The 16,119-nt window shown below is 46.3% G+C and overlaps 1 protein-coding gene across 3 annotated transcripts in view; it reads right to left on the reverse strand.

Annotated features, from left to right (window-relative positions):
• Positions 1–215: 215 nt before the first annotated feature.
• The window catches only part of ANKS6 (ankyrin repeat and sterile alpha motif domain containing 6), a 63,263-nt gene continuing 47,359 nt past the window's right edge, over positions 216–16,119 (reverse strand). For 2 of the 3 annotated variants that reach the window (XM_055427129.2, XM_055427128.2), the window contains exon 15: positions 8,216–10,310. In XM_055427129.2, coding sequence (XP_055283104.1) covers positions 10,206–10,310 — 105 coding nt within the window. In that variant the 3' untranslated portion in view covers positions 8,216–10,205. Of the gene's footprint in view, positions 10,311–16,119 lie in introns of all 3 variants that reach the window. The other variant, XM_088838002.1, reaches the window with a different exon arrangement.

Genomic DNA, 16,119 nt, shown 5'->3' on the forward strand with positions numbered 1-16,119 from the left:
CAGCATGGAAGTTCCTTTAAAAATTAAAAATAGAGCTACTATATGATCGAGCAATCCCACTTCTGGGCACATATCCAGAAAAGATGAAAACTCAAATTCAAAATGACACATGCACCCCTATGTTCATGGCAGCACTATTTGTAATAGCTAAGACATGGAAGCAAGCTAAATGTCCACCAACAGATGAATAGTTAAATAAGATGTGGTGTATACATTTTCAGTAGAATATTATTCAGTCATTAAGAAAGAATGAAATATGCCATTTGCAGCAACATGGATGGACCTAGAGATTATCACACTAAGTGAAGTAAATCAGACAGAGAAAGACAAATACCATGTGATATCATTTATATGTTGAATCTAAAATATGATACAAATGAATTTATTTACAAAACAAAAACAGACTCACAGACATAGAAACTTAAGGTTATCAAAGAGGAAAGGGGGAAGAAGGGACAAATTAGGAGTTTGGGATTAGCAGATATAAACTATTATACATAAAATAGATAATAACAAAGTCCTAATGTATATCCCAGAGAACTATATCCAATAAAAGAATATGAAAAAGAATAACTGAATCATTTGAGTATATACCAGAAACTAACACAACATTGTAAACCAGCTATACTTCAAATAAACAAACAAATAAAGCAGAGTGCCATGCCTATAGGCCTCCAGTTATAAACTTAGTTGAAAATTCAAGAAACTTGGAAAGCCCCTGGAAGTGTCAGCAGGAGCCCATTTGGAGGGTTTTTCCAGGTGAGAAGTTTCTATCAGGAGAAGGGCTCCTTAGGGGTCACAGTCCCAGACTCTGTGCCTCCTAGAACCCCCACAGGGCTCTTGGGAAAGATATATCTAATCTTGCGGCTCAACAGAGGATGTAAAAAGTCAGTGTGTTATATCAAGTACATCAAAATATACTCACTGCTAATGACTTGTATAATTGTTTAAAAATAAAACTAAAACTTTTAAGTAAAAAAAAAAAATCACCTATGACTGATTCATGTTGCGGTTTGACAGAAAACAACAAAATTCTGTAAAGCAATTATCCTTCAATTAAAAAATAAATTTAAAAAATCAATGTGATCCAAGAATGCTAAGCGAAGTGGATCAAAGTAGAAAGAGATATTCCATGAGTCTAAAGAATACAGGAGACATGAGTTTGATCCATGGTCTGGGAAGATCCCACAAGCACACTAAACCTGTATGCCACAACCATTGAACCTGTGCTGTAGAGCCTGTGCTCTGCAACAGCAGAAGCCACCACATTGAGAAGCCCATGTACTGCAACTAGAGAGTAGCCCCTGCTCTGTGCAACTAGAGAAAAGCCCCTGCAGCAACAAAGACCAAGCGCAGCCAATATATAAATAAATAAAATTATTTTTTAAAAAAGAATACAGTCTGTATCTTGTGCTTTTTCCCTCCAATTATTTCTTTGCTCTGAATTCTTTCTTTATGATTGTAGGTTGCAAACTGAATTATGTGGGTTAAATTCATTGCTATTTAATAATGGTGGTGGTGGTTTAGTAACCAAGCTGTGTCTGACTCTTGCAACCCCATGGACTAGGGCCTGCCAGGCTCCTCTGCCCATGGAATTTTCCAGGTAAGAATATTGGAGTGGGGTGCCATTTCCTACTCCAGGGGATCTTCCCCACCCTGGGATCCAAGCCATGTCTCTTTCGTCTCCTGCATTGGCCAGTGGATTCTTTATCACTAGTGCCACCTGGGAAGCCCTAAGAATACTGGAGTAGGTTGCCATTCTCTTCTCTAGGGAATCTTCCTGACCCAGGGATAGATCCCATGTATCCTGCATTGCAGGATTCTTTACCACTGAGCCACCAGGGAAGCCCCTTGCTATGTGATTAACAAACATTTTCCAATTGTTCTTTCAATTCATTTGGACAGTGCATCCCTGGCCCTGTTGCAGTTCCATAACCAAGCTCCTCTGACTGCTACCAGCTCAGGGTTCCTTAATGTGGCTGTGCTGAGTTGTGGTTCCAGCAGAGCACAAACATTCCCTGCACTGCAGCTAGTGAGGAAGAGCTCATGTGGCCCTGACCCTCCAGGAACAGGGAGAGAAAATGAGCAATTACAACAGCTGGTGACCCACAGACACTTATCCAGTGCCCAGCATAGTATTGAGCACTGGACTCAAAGTTAACCCTTGCCCTGCCTTACGAGCCAGGACTGTCACCACCCCAGTGGATCATAAGCTCTGCCAAGGCAGAAACTTTGATTTGCCCTCTGGACATCCCCAGTGCCTAGGACAGTGCTCCATCAGCGGACTTCCCTGACAGTCCAGTGGTTAAGACTCCCAGCTTTCACCATGGTAGGGGGGTGGTTGGGGAATCTAAGATCCCGCTTGCCGCCTCCTGCGGCAAACAACGATGACAGCAACAACAAAATCCCACAGATTTCACTTCCCTGAGGAAGCTGCCACCATGTACACAACATGCCGGCAAGTCTGCCGCCTCAGGTGGCCTGACAGACACTTCCCCAGAGGATTCCCTCTGACAGGCTCTCGGCCACTGCCCCTTATCAAGAGTTAGTAAAGCTGGTTTCCCCTGAAACCACCTCACCAATGAAGCGAATCTACAGAAGCTTCAGGAACTCTGGAGTATAGTCTCCAGTTCTAGGTTCTTCTTTACAGCTTCAGTTCCTCTCCTCACACGCACAGCCTCACACTCATAAGGCCCCGGCTCACAGGCCGGCCTCCGTAGGCGCAGACTGAGTACACACTGGCCTGCAGCACCTAGTTTAGGCAGTGGTCTGGGGATGGACACCTGCGGCAGGGCAGGGAAAGTGGAACTGGGAGATGGAGGCAGGGGCCTTGTCACCGGAAGCGCAGAGGCTGGTGGTGGAAGTGGGCATCGGAGGCGCTGGGGCCCATCGGTGGAGTGAGTGTCCAAGCCAGTGCTGAAGCTTTTCTGAAAATGCTCGCCTGTGACTCAAAGGGAGTGCTTCTTATTGAGACAATTATTCTGTTGAAGGAACTACAAATAAGTGAACCAGAGAAGTCCTGAGGCCGGTGGAGATAGATCAGGCCAAGAGAAGAGGCTGCAGGGCAAGGGAGCACGAAGTGCCTCAGGGAGCAGCCCCACCTTCCCCAGGGGCTCGCTTCCCCCAGCGCCTGGACAAGGGCAGCCCCACCGCATTCCTGCGTGTTTTCTGTGCGGGGCTTTGGTTGAGACCTGCAGTCCATCTAGACACCTCTGATGAAGGGGACATAAAGGTGTGTGTACATACGTGAAGGGGGGCAGGGGGCAGAGGGGAGGGAGCAAGACCCTACGGTGGTTACCTATCCTTCACACTGAAGAGCAAGGACGAGAAGGTGAACACTGACAGAAGGGTGAAGACCAGCCAGGTCTTGAGCTCTCCTTGTCTTCCTTTTTTAAAAATTACAGCAAAAAATATGTAAAATTTTACTATTTTAACCATTTTTTAAAGTGTACAGTTCAGTGGCACTAAGCACACCCACAATGTTGTGTTGATACACCCGTCACCATTATCTAGTTCCAGGGCTTTATCCTGACCCCAAAAGGAAATTGCTTACACATTAAGCAGTGGCTCCCCATTTCCTCAGTCTCCAAATCTCAGCTTTCCATTTCTGTGGATTGACCAGTTCTATACATTTCATATAAACGGAAACCACATACTATGTGGTCTTTTGTGTCTGGCTTCTTCTTTTCTTGGCTTTTTTCAAATTTCATCCGTGTTGCAATGTGGATCATTACTTCTGTGGCTGAACAATATTGCATTGTGTGGCTAACCCCACTTTTGTTTATCCATTCATCTATTGATGGCCATTTGGGTTATTTCTACCTTGTGGCTATTGTGAATTGTGCTGCTATGAATATTTGCATACAAGTTTTTGCTCGACTATTTTCAATTCTTTGGGGTAGGAGTAGAGTTGCTGGGTCATATGGAAGTTTGATATTTATTGAGGAACCACTTCCCCTTCTTTTTACAGATTTTTCAGACTCAGGAGGCTTGGACTCAAAAGTGAGCTAGAACAATGTTTCTCAGAGTTTGGATTTCACACACCTGTAAAACTAAAACTACCATTACCACCACCCCCGCCCTTCAGAGAAATAGGTACTTGTGTCAGGAATAAGGCCAACCTCATAAAATGAGTATATTTCAAGTCAGGTAAACTGTTTGCCTTGTACTTGTTTTCCTATCACCTCCACCATTGGGTCATTTGGCAAACACTTGCCTGGTCCAATCTGCATCCAAAGTCTGAGTTTCCCTCTCCAGCTGCTCTGGGCTTGAGCAGCCTCTGGGGGCCCATCTGGGGGATGCTCTCCCTTCTAGGTAGCCCTGGTCCCTGGAATGTTCTTCCTCATGGAGAGTTGGTCCTACTCCCACGGTCTCCCCAGTCTTTGCTCCCCACTCTGGGGGTCTCACAGACATTGGCCTCATTTCACTTGTTTTGGGACCTCTGCTACTTTCTGTTTCCCAAATGCTCCATAGGGCTGAACACAGCCAACATGAGATACTGAGATCAGAAGAGGTGGATGAGGGAGTCCTGCAATTTGTCAAGATTCTCAGCAGAAACAAAGAGAATCTCCAAGCTGTATGGGTGTGTGTATGTGTGTGTATAAATATAGTATTACAGTATTTCACAAACACCTCTCCTCCCACACACACAGAAAAAGTTGTGAACAAGCTATGAAGACTAACAAAGTTTTGTTTTGTGGTTGACTTGGCTTATCCCAGTTCATTTCTGTGTGGAAAGTCAGCAAGATAGCATGGGGAGAATTCAGAGCTGAGGCCTGCATTCAAATCAACCTTCCCCTGTTACAGGGTGACCTTCGTGAGGTTAATATGTGTGCCACACTCACCAAATTGGTGGAAAAGGGATTTTAAGGCAGACTCATGAGATCATCATGAAGGTGAGGCTACAGAAGTACACAGCACACCACAGGCACTTGCTCCATAACAGTTCTCACTGGAAGAAATCTGAGCAGAACTTTATACCTTCTATAAGCAAAATCAAAGTGAGAAGACATTATTTAATATACATTTGGCAAACAAAAATCCTTCAAAGAATCAAGTCCCTGTATGAAAAAACAATAACAGAAACAAGTGTTTGATGGTAAGGAACATGGGAACACACAGCAGGGCTGAAACAAAACAGCACTTTGGTCTCTTATCATAGGATCCAGTGGCTCTGCTGAGGTCAAACCCTGTCCTAGCCACCTGGACAGTGGGAACAAGGTCTCCCAAATGAGGATGGCCATGTCCTGTGTCTGTGAGCCCCAGGGAGGCAGTTCCAACGGGAACTGGGAGGGACCTTACACGGAAGGGAGTTGGCTCAACCCACTGGGCAACCCTTGAGGAGGGGCCCTTGGTGATCCCTGCCTTAGGAATGAAGCTGAAAAGGGGACTTACCACCCACCTCCACTAGGGAGGAGATTCAGTCCCTGGCTGGTCCTGCAGAATTTGGTATAGACTTCAACAGGGAAAGAATCAGGTCTCTTTATATGCTGAACAGGATCTGTCAGTTGAGATACGATTATCTTGCCTGAAAAAAGTACAGGTGGTGCTTTACAACACCTTCACTCTGGGCTGCAGAATCTTCCTAGGAAGGGTCCCAAGCCCTTGAGACGTGCTTTCTTGGAAGGTCAGTGTAGATGTCCACAGCTGTCTAGCCCAGGTCTGGCCTGCTTGGCAGTGTCCAAAGGCAGCTCTGAGGCAAGAACAAACTGGAGGGGTTTCCTGCTTCCTTTTTGCCCTGGATCAGTTCCTGCAATCAGGCTGGAAGGCCTTCCTGCTGCTTTCTGTCCACCTTGGTGGGAATCCCAGTGACATAAACAGCAGAGTCAACCACAGCTGGAGGGTGGGGATCCACCTCCAACCCTCACCACTTCAGGGCTCCAATGCCAGCAGAGCCACCCAAGCTGCAGCTATCTCTGGCTGGAGGCTTCTGCTTCTGGCCTCACCCACCTGGCCCGACCACATCAGGGCAAGCAGGAGTAGGCAGAGGGATTAACAGACAGAGAGATTTCAAATAGGCAACCATCGTGGAGATTTCTCACATCTGCAGAGCTCCACATAGTGTGAAAAGGGTCTTCACCTTCATCTGACCCTCAGAACACTCCCCCTGCTGGGAACCAAAAGGGAAACCGAGGCTCAAGGAGGGGAAGAAACACAGCACCCATTAAGATAAGGCTGAGCCAGAACCCAGTGTGAGGACTGGCTATGGATTCAGAGCTGTGCGTTCAAAGAACAGAACCAAAACTTGGAATAACAGATATCTAACATACCCCAATGTTTAACCCACAAATGTCATACACTGCCTGCCTTCACACACACTGTCCCCCCGGCTGGGAGCACTTTCTCTTCCCCACCTGCCAGCTGTGCTGACTCACCCTTTTGGACCCAGTCTTTACAACAGGGCGCACCCAAGCCAACCTGAGCTGTCACTCACGATGTCCTCAGAGTCAAGCACACACCTTTAATACGATTCCTCATAGGCACTTACGTGCATGTCTCCTCTAAGATACTGTGGATTCTTTGAGAGCAGAGGTGAGTGTTTTTCCTCTCTGAATCCAAAGCACAAGGAGAGGATGGGCACAGGGTAAATGCTCAGTAAATGTACGGTGAATGAAAAAGTAAATGTCTTGCAAAACTTGCGGCCTCCGTGTAATGGTCTAGTGCTGAAGCAAGGAGGTGGGAGCCTTCTCTTGGCCACTGGGGACAGGGCTCAGACACGCAGCACTCACCAGACAGGACACTGTACCAGCACTGGGAAACGATGCTCTGACCCTGCAGGAGATGCCCTGGATGCAGAGCCCTCTGAGCAGGACCCTGCTCAGATCCTCTCCATCAGAGGATGCCCTCACCATGATGTTCCACTGCCAAACAGACAGCTGCTGGGAAGAGGCAGTTTACCAAAGACCCTGACCCAGCTGAAGGCCTTGAGTGCCTCCCTGGGCCCACCCCCAGCTGCTGTGAGGCCTCATGACTGCTGCTGCCCAGTCACAACAGGGTTTCCCTGACAGTGTTCAAGGAACCTGTCTTGCAAGAGTGCTGTGAAGCAGCATTCTGTGATCAAACATGTGGGAAATGCTACCAGTCATATCGACTCAATGGACATGAGTTTGAGCAAACTCCAGGAGACAGTGAAGGACAGGGAAGCCTGGTGTGCTGCAGCCTGGGTGGCAAAGAGTTGGACATGACTGAGCTACTGAACAACAATGATAGTATGGCCCCCTTGAAGAGATTCCCCCATGTGTAGAGTTATAAGGACTCTGAGGTGTATATAGCAAAAATTACGTGACTGGGTTTTGACCTAATATCTGCCTAACCTATTAAACATAGAGCCTCACCCCCACTGTCACATAATACATTCCCTCTCCCTTTATTTTTTATTAAAAAACCTGTTAACATTCTATGGAAGTAGGGTTTCAAGGAACATACTTTGAGAAAGGCTGATGGATCACCTCATAGGACCACGAGGAAGTGGGTGACCACGGTCCAGAAAGGGTGCCAAGGATCTCTCACCAACTAGCCCACAAACTTCCTGGGAGAAAAAGACTCAGAACCACTGAGTCCAGTGAAAAAGATGGAAGGAAGCAGCCGCTGTGAGCCTGTTTTCCCATCTGCCAAATGAGAATGAGCAGACTGTCTGGGGTCACTAGATGAGCTCTTGGAGGTGTGCATTTGTGGAAAGCTACACAGTTCCTGCATTTCACACAGATCCAATCACACTTACCCAAGTGACAACTGTGCAAATGCAAGAGTGATGAAAAGCGCAGGAGAACAGCAAAGAATGGACACAAAATCTCACAGCACCTAACTCAGGGGTCCATGTGTATTTTACGAACTACCCTACACATACTGATAGGCTCTGAAGATATGAATACATTAAAACCATGAGAATCCCTGGTGCCTCTAGCCCCAGGAGTCTATGAGAGTCGGCAAAAGCATGGGCTCAGAAGCCCACTAGACCCAGGTCTCAGCCAGCTCTGCTCCTTCCCGGCTGGGGAACGGGCCTGAAGCTCCACCCCTCTGTCTGTGTCCCCAGCATGCAGGATGAGGTTAAACCATGCCAGTCCCCATGCTGGTGGTGAGGACAGATGACACTGGAGTCCAGCGGCCACACAAAATAGGTGCTCAATGACTGTGTCTCCTTAGAGAAGGCTGGGATGCGAGGAACATTTATAAAGGTGTCTGTCAGTGATGTCTAAAACAAAACCTCTTTCTCCAGTCATGTGGGAAGTTGACTTCTACAGGTGGGAGGATGAGAGGATGAAGGAATAGCACCTACTGGATCGATGGACAGGAGGGAGAACACGATGAGACTCCAGGAAGCACGGTCATGACTGCCTCTAGCAGCCAGCAGAGGGGGAAGGGGCACTCATGGCCAGGAGAGGGGGAAATGAGAAGCTGTACCTCCTAAGGAGACCAGTATGCAGCCAAGCAGAGATCACATTAAAGGTGGACAACTCTGCAAAGGCTCCCATCCACTGTGCATGTCCCACAGATCAGGTATTTGATGCATGCTGGCTCTCAGCACCAACAGAGAAGCCAAGTTACCTGACCCTGGCCACACAGCTGGCCAGCCGCGGAGCTGGACGAGAACCCTGAGCCTAAGTCCAGAGCACACACTCTCTCCACTTGTCCATGTTCCCCCTCAGGACAGGACCATCCATTCACATCTTCTCTTACTGTCTGGGTCCTCAAGGGTAGGGACTGGATCTGACTCATCTCAGAACCCCCAGCACATGGCAGAAATCCAGCAAGCATTGGTCGAATGAATTACATGCTTGAAAACATTTCAGAAACCTGTTGGACCTAAAAGTCAAAGTCCCTTTCTCAGAATATGACACAGTAGAAAACTATACAAGCTGACTCCCTCCTGAGGAATGTGGCCTGAGGAAAAATTCCAAATTCACCTAGAAAATGTGAGCACCTAAGTCCTTCTACAGTGTAAGATATAAGAGTCTTCTGCTCCCACTCAAAGTGGAAAAGTCCTACAGTGTTATGGGGTGAGCAGCATGGAATATCAGAGCATTGTCTTGCCTGACCACAGACAAGGAGACTGAAGGTCAGGAAGGAAAAGAGATTCCTCAAGGTGACACCTTGGGCCTCCCCCTTTTTCCTATATAAAAGGCTGCCTCTGCAAGAAAGAAAAATGCATTCAACATACACATCCTGAACAGCTGTTGTGTGTTGTCTGCAGCAGGTGCAGAGACGTGGTAAAGCAGAGTCATTACACAGAACAGTAAGGGGCCCCAGTGGCTAGAGGAGTGAGTTCTGTGTAAGGGAGCTGAGAAAGGCTTCATTTGATAGGCGACATTAGGGACCATTAGGGATAAGTTTATGGCAAGCCACTCTAGTACTATTGCCTAGAAAATCCCATGGATGGAGGAGCCTGGTAGGCTGGAGTCCGTGGGGTCGCTGGGGGTCGGACACGACTGAGCGACTTTACTTTCACTTTCACACATTGGAGAAGGAAATGGCAACCCGCTCCAGTGTTCTTGCCTGGAGAATCCCAGGGACGGGGGAGCCTGGTGGGCTTCCGTCTATGGGGTCACACAGAGTCGGACATGACTGAAGTGACTTAGCAGCAGCAGCAGCAGCAAAAGGTCTAAGGGAAGATATGGAAGAGTGGCTAATCTTGCTCCCCAAATATGTGTTCCCCCATCTAAGTACAGAGTTCTGTATTGTGAGGCCACTACCTCAACAATGACTACACTTCCCAGTCTCCTCTGCATCCAGGTGAGGCCACGTGACTAAGTGGCCGATGGGACATAAGATCCATCTTATGGAACCAATGGAATGTGAGCAGTTAAGAGCAAGACAGCTAAGAAATGCTTATGCCTTCTTCACCATCCCTTTCCCCTCTGCCAGCCAGAAACAAAGACTCAGAAGCTCCCACAAACAGCAGAGCCACAGATGAAAAGAGCAGGGACCCTGAATCACCATGTGCTTCTGCCAAGCAGAAGCAGTCATACTGGACTTCATGGGAGAATAAGTCTCTACCGTGTTGGACTTTTGTTACAGCAACAAGCATCACCAACTACTACAGCAGGGAGGGGAAAATGGGTGTTTCAGGCGCAGGGACTAAGGCACAGTGGTGTGTCAAGGCATAGTGTGTTTCAGGGAATGGAGAAGGTCTGATGATGGCGGGAGCATCGGCCATGAAGAGGATACTGAGATTCAGAAAGTTCAAGCTGCTGACCACAGGAGGAAGGTCACGTGCAGGGATTGTTTCCAGGGGCCCTGGTGTTGCTGGCGCTACTCTCGAAGGAAGAGTGGAAATTGTGAATGGTTTCCTGTAAAATCTGTCTCTCGCGTCCCTGTGGAGGAAATTGAAAACAGACAGAGAAAGTCTTGTTAAATCTTTTAACCATTAATTCAGTTGACACAGTGCTGTTAACATTTAACTCATACTTGAAAAACCCATGGGCGTCTTGGGGAAAACAAATTACCTAATTGAAAGAGCACTGGGTTTAATAAAAACATTCTGAGTCAGCACCCACAAACACAGCATGCCAGGGCTGCAGAGCCCCCCAAGATGCAGAGGTCCAATCTCCCAGAGGAGGATGGGTAGCAAAACCCAGAGAGCAGGCATGACTTACCCTGAATCATTTGGCCCAGAATGGTCATCTCCTACCCTGCCTTGCTCTGTGCATATTTCCAGCCGTCATCTTTCCAGGGAATTTTCCAGGAGCCGAACTTTCTGATACAGACTCAGAGTCTGAACTGCCTTGACTCCCCCTTGTCCAAAAGATGACAGGTCCGTCTCCATAGTGATTCACTTCTCACCCCATCCTTGCAGACTCCCCGCCTAGTTGCCACCCTTTACACACACATTTTAAGATGGGAAAAGAGGCTGGGATGTGGACATTTCTTTAAGTCCAAAGAATCTCTTCAATGAATACATAACTGAGAGGCAGTGACACGCAGAGATTAGTAAGAGAGACTGGAATCAAACGGCCTGGGTTCAAATCCCAACCCCTCCCATTTACAAGCTGGGTTACCTTGAGCTAGGTACTTCATCTCTCTGCGACTTAAATTTATAAAATGAAGATGATAATTGTAACTCAAAGGGTGCTTCTGACATTGGGCTATGGGTGGGTAGCAGGAGGCTGGCATGTCCTGATCTCAGAGGGCAGCAGTGTAAATTAAAAAAATATTTTTAAACCAACAAATAAATGTGGTCAAAATCTAAAGTAAAACAGACAGCCAGTGGGAGTTTGCGGTGTGACACAGGGAGTTCAACCCAGTGTTCTGTGACAACCTAGAGGGGTGGGATGGGGTGGGAGATGGAAGGGGACATATGTATGCCTGTGGCTGATTCATGATGATGTATGGCAGAAACCAGCACAATATTGTAAAGCAAGTATCCTTCAATAAATTTTGTAAAAAATAAAGCAAATTAAAAGTGAATAATCTCTGGAAAACTATTCCCTGCCAAGAGTGGGGGGTGGAGTGGAAACCTCTACCAAACATGACTAGACTTTAACCTTCCTCTTCTTTCATTTCATGGACTGCCCTTTCCAGATCCCCAAGCAGGGACCTCTACTGCTGATGAGGCTCCTGGACACCCAGAAGGGCAGGAAGAGTCTCCCTTCACACAATCCATCCCAGACACCTGGAAGAGTGCCTTCAGGATTCCATCAACACACACCTAAAGGCTATGGGGCAAAGGTCAGAACATGAGAGGTGGGGTCAGAGGACCCCGAATCCCTACTCCACCGCTCACTCTGTCCCAGGCATGACCCCATGCTGCTGAGTTTCTACATCTGTAATAGGAGGAAGGCACTGCATGCTGGTGCTGTGATGTGGCTCAACCTGAGATAACGAACGGGGGTGACACTGTGCAAACTGCAGAAGGCTAAAAAACAAATAGAGGGGATGACAGCCGTGTCATTATTAGACCACCTTAGCCTTAATTGCTTGAGAAATGAGGTCAGGGTGAGACAGGGTTCCAGCGAGCTCCTAACCTCAGCAGTGAGCTATAGATGATGAAAACCATAATCACTCCCTGCATCCACAGCTGATTGAAGATGATAATGATAATTGCCCTTTAAAAACCCCAGGCTTCAAAGGACCATCCAGATAAAATTCTCAAAAGAAAAAAAGCAAATGGCCATTAAAAATAGAAAAAAAAATGTTCAGTCTATCTAGTAGTTAAAGAAATGCAAATTAACACAAGGCATACTTCTTGGCCTATCAAATTAATAAAAATTAAAAAGCAAATGGATAGTACCCAGTGCTGGCAAGGGTGCCCCTGGAACTTATATCCACAGTTGGTGCAGATGTTTACTAGCTCTTTCTGGAAGGTATTTCAGGATGAAGTACTATATACCTCGATTTAGACTATTTGACTCCATAATTTCACTTTTTTTTTTTTTAAGATATCTATTCTGAGATAATTAGAAAGGCTCATACACGAAGTTGCCCACTGCAGCACTATTTATAAAAGTTTGGATGTCTACGTATCCAACAAGTAGGGATTAAAGAAAAATAATTTTAGTACATCCTAGCAAATTTATTTTATTATATTAAAAAAGAATTCTTAATGACATGGGTAACTGCATACATTTAACATTAAACTCAGTAAGTAGAATATAAAATTATAGATTTAAATTTATCTCAGCCACATAAAGAAAAATACTCAGCACAAAACACTGCAGAGTGATCTTCCCAAATACCAATAGCGCTGGCCTCTGGGTGGCTAGATTGTGATTCCTTTGTAAGTTCTTTTCCCCTTTCTGGTACTGCATAAATTTAGTACAATGAATATACACAGCTTTGATAATCACAAAAAAAAATGGGAATGGAAAGAAGCAATGGCTTAGGACCAACTAAAGGTGAAACTCAGGCTATCATTTCTGGTTAACCTTCTCCAATATACCACTTGTTTGAAACTAAGAAACTAATAAGCAGACCCTGCTTATAAGTAACTCCAATACTGAGGTGGGTTCATCAGGAGGTCAAATGGCTTGCAGGCTGAGGGGCCACACTGCTTTGCTAATATTTGTATGGCTCAGCCAGCTTTTGGGTGAATATTCATTAAAACAAAATTTTTTTGGCTAAAATATTCAAACTTTTTTGATTATGTAAGAAATACATTTTACATCACAATTCATGTAAATTGATGCAACTGAAACAAGGTTTAGTCTTCTTACATGCAGAGAACGTTGATATTTTCTACTCTATTCTATTTCCCTTGTTAAAATGCTGCTCATGAACTACTAAAAACTTGATTCCACAAGCCCCCAGTGTGTTGTGGACTGCAACTAGAAAGACATGGGTGCGAGGGGGCAAGGAGAGCCGGGCTTATCCTCTCCCACGTGTCCTGAGTTCTCAGATACGTACAGAGCTTTTGAACCACAGTGGGTACTCTCTTGGCCAAGGTTGGGTTTCAGAAGTAAAAGGATGAACCTTAGGAGAAGCTCATGCCCTGGAGCAATCAAAGAAACAGGAGTCAGGGTCAGGAGGGTCCAGCCCAGAAGAGAAGCGGCCCCAGGCATCCAAAGAGCTCTTAGAAGCCACACTCAGCCTGAGAAATACTTTGCTCTTTCTAAGCAGCAGCACAGACTTGCAATGGTGACCTAGAGTAGGGAAGATACACTTGCTTTTGTGACATTCAGCTTCTCCCAATCACATCTTTGCTCTCAGATACAGTTGATACACTGCAAATGGTCCTCATTTCCACAGGATTCTTTCTGGCACAGCTGATCCTCCAATAATAGGGCTATTATTCAGATCAGCCCCTTCCCTTTGCACTGATCTCCATGGGGGATTGCTTGACTTTGCAGGGTGGACACTGCCTGTGAGGAGGACATGGATGTCCTGGCATGTTGGAAGTGCCTAGGATCTTTCAGCTGGGAGGTGGTCAGCTGAGGGCCCCAAGGAAGATGACTGTTATGGGTTAAATGTTTGTGTCCTGTGTTGAAACCCTAACCCCTCAAGTGATGGTGGTGTTAGGAGGTGGGGCCTTTGGGAGGTGTGGCTCAGGCGGTAAAAGCCTCTACCTACAATGCGGGAGACCATGGTTCGATCCCTGGGTCGGGAAGATCCCCTGGAGAAGGAAATGGCAACCCACTCCAGTACTCTTGCCTGGAAAATCTCATGGACAGAGGAGCCTGATAGGCTACAGTCCATGGGGTCGCAAAGAGTCGGACACGACTAAGCAACTTCACTTCACTAGGATTAGGTGAGGTCATAAGGGTGGGGCTCCCATGATGCCATCCGTGTCCCTATGAGAAAAGATAAAGAGAGATTCTGCTTCTGTCTATTTTGGGCCACATGAGGACATGAGAAGGTGGCAACGTGCAACTTGGAAGAGGAGCCTCACCAAACTCAACCACTATGGCACCCTGATCTTGGACTCCCAGTCTCCATACTGTGAGAATTAAGCCTCAGTTTATAAGCCACCCATCTAAGGTACTTAGTTTTGCAGCCTGAACTACGACAATCACCAACAGCTGTTACTCTGCTTCTCTTGATGGGGCCCTGTTTAGTTAACAAGGAGAAGGGGAGGCCAGTGGATTTGAGAGAAAACTAAAAATAAATGTCCTAGTCTGTACAGACTTTAAGAAAAATATCCTCCTTTGGAGTAGGGCTCAAGACGTCATATCATCCACTCTGATGATGACTATTAAGTTGCCTAAGATTTGCAAACCAACCCAGTGTGTATTCATTTTGTGATTCTGGACCAAGGGGGCCATGGCCACAGACGGCAGAGGGGAGGTTCCAGAAATGCTGGCAGTTATCATCTACCAAGACTCAGACCCTGCTCCAATGACACCCAGCTCCAGCCTTTCCATGCCCTCTAAGGTCCTTACTGGCCCTCCATCTAGAACCTCTTTTGTCCTTCCTTTTAGACTGGTCTAGGTGATGGAATTCCAATTGAGCTATTTCAAATCCTGAAAGATGATGCTGTGAAAATGCTGCACTCAATATGCCAGAAAATTTGGAAAACTCAGCAGTGGCCACAGGACTGGAAAAGGTCAGTCTTCATTCCAATCCCAAAGAAAGGCAATGCCAAAGAATGCTCAAACTACCGCACATTTGCACTCATCTCACACGCTAGTAAAGTCATGCTCAAAATTCTCCAAGCCAGGCTTCAGCAATATGTGAACCGTGAACTTCCAGATGTTCAAGCAGGTTTTAGAAAAGGCAGAGGCTCCAGAGATCAAATTGCCAACATCCGCTGGATCATGGAAAAAGCAAGAGAGTTCCAGAAAAACATCTATTTCTGCTTCATTGACTATGCCAAAGCCTTTGACTGTGTGGATCACAATAAACTGTGGAACATTCTGAAAGAGATGGGAATCCCAGACCACCTGACCTGCCTCTTGAGAAACCTGTATGCAGGTCAGGAAGCAACAGTTAGAACTGGACATGGAACAACAGACTGGTTCCAAATAGGAAAAGGAGTATGTCAAGGCTGTATATTGTCAACCTGCTTATTTAACTTATATGCAGAGTACATCATGAGGAACACTGGGCTGGAAGAAGCACAAGCTGGAATCAAGATTGCCAGGAGAAATATCAATCACCTCAGATATGAGGATGACACCACCCTTATGGCAGAAAGTGAAGAGGAACTCAAAAGCCTCTTGATGAAAGTGAAAGAGGAGAGTGAAAAGGTTGGCTTGAAGCTCAGCATTCAGAAAACGAAGATCATGGCATCTGGTCCCATCACTTCATGGGAAACAGATGGGGAAACAGTGGAAACAGTGTCAGACTTTTTTGGGGGGGCTCCAAAATCACTGCAGATGCTGATTGCAGGAAGGAAATAAAAGACGCTTACTCCTTGGAAGGAAAGTTATGACCAACCTAGATAGCATATTAAAAAGCAGAGAGATTACTTTGCCAACCAAGGTCCACCTAGTCAAGGCTATGGTTTTTCCTGTGGTCATGTATGGACGTGAGAGTTGGACTGTGAAGAAAGCTGATCGCCGAAGAATTGATGCTTTTGCACTGTGGTGCTGGAGAAGACTCTTGAGAGTCCCTTGGACTGCAAGGAGATCCAACCAGTCCATTTTAAAGGAGATCAGTCCTGGGTGTTCATTGGAAGGACTGATGCTAAAGCTGAAACTCCAATACTTTGGCCACCTCATGCGACGAGTTGACTCACTGGAAAAGAGT

The sequence above is a fragment of the Moschus berezovskii genome, chromosome 7 (assembly GCF_049115385.1).
Source record: "Moschus berezovskii isolate FMDL1 chromosome 7, NW_MosBer_1.0, whole genome shotgun sequence".
Classification (NCBI taxonomy): Eukaryota; Metazoa; Chordata; class Mammalia; order Artiodactyla; family Moschidae; genus Moschus; species Moschus berezovskii.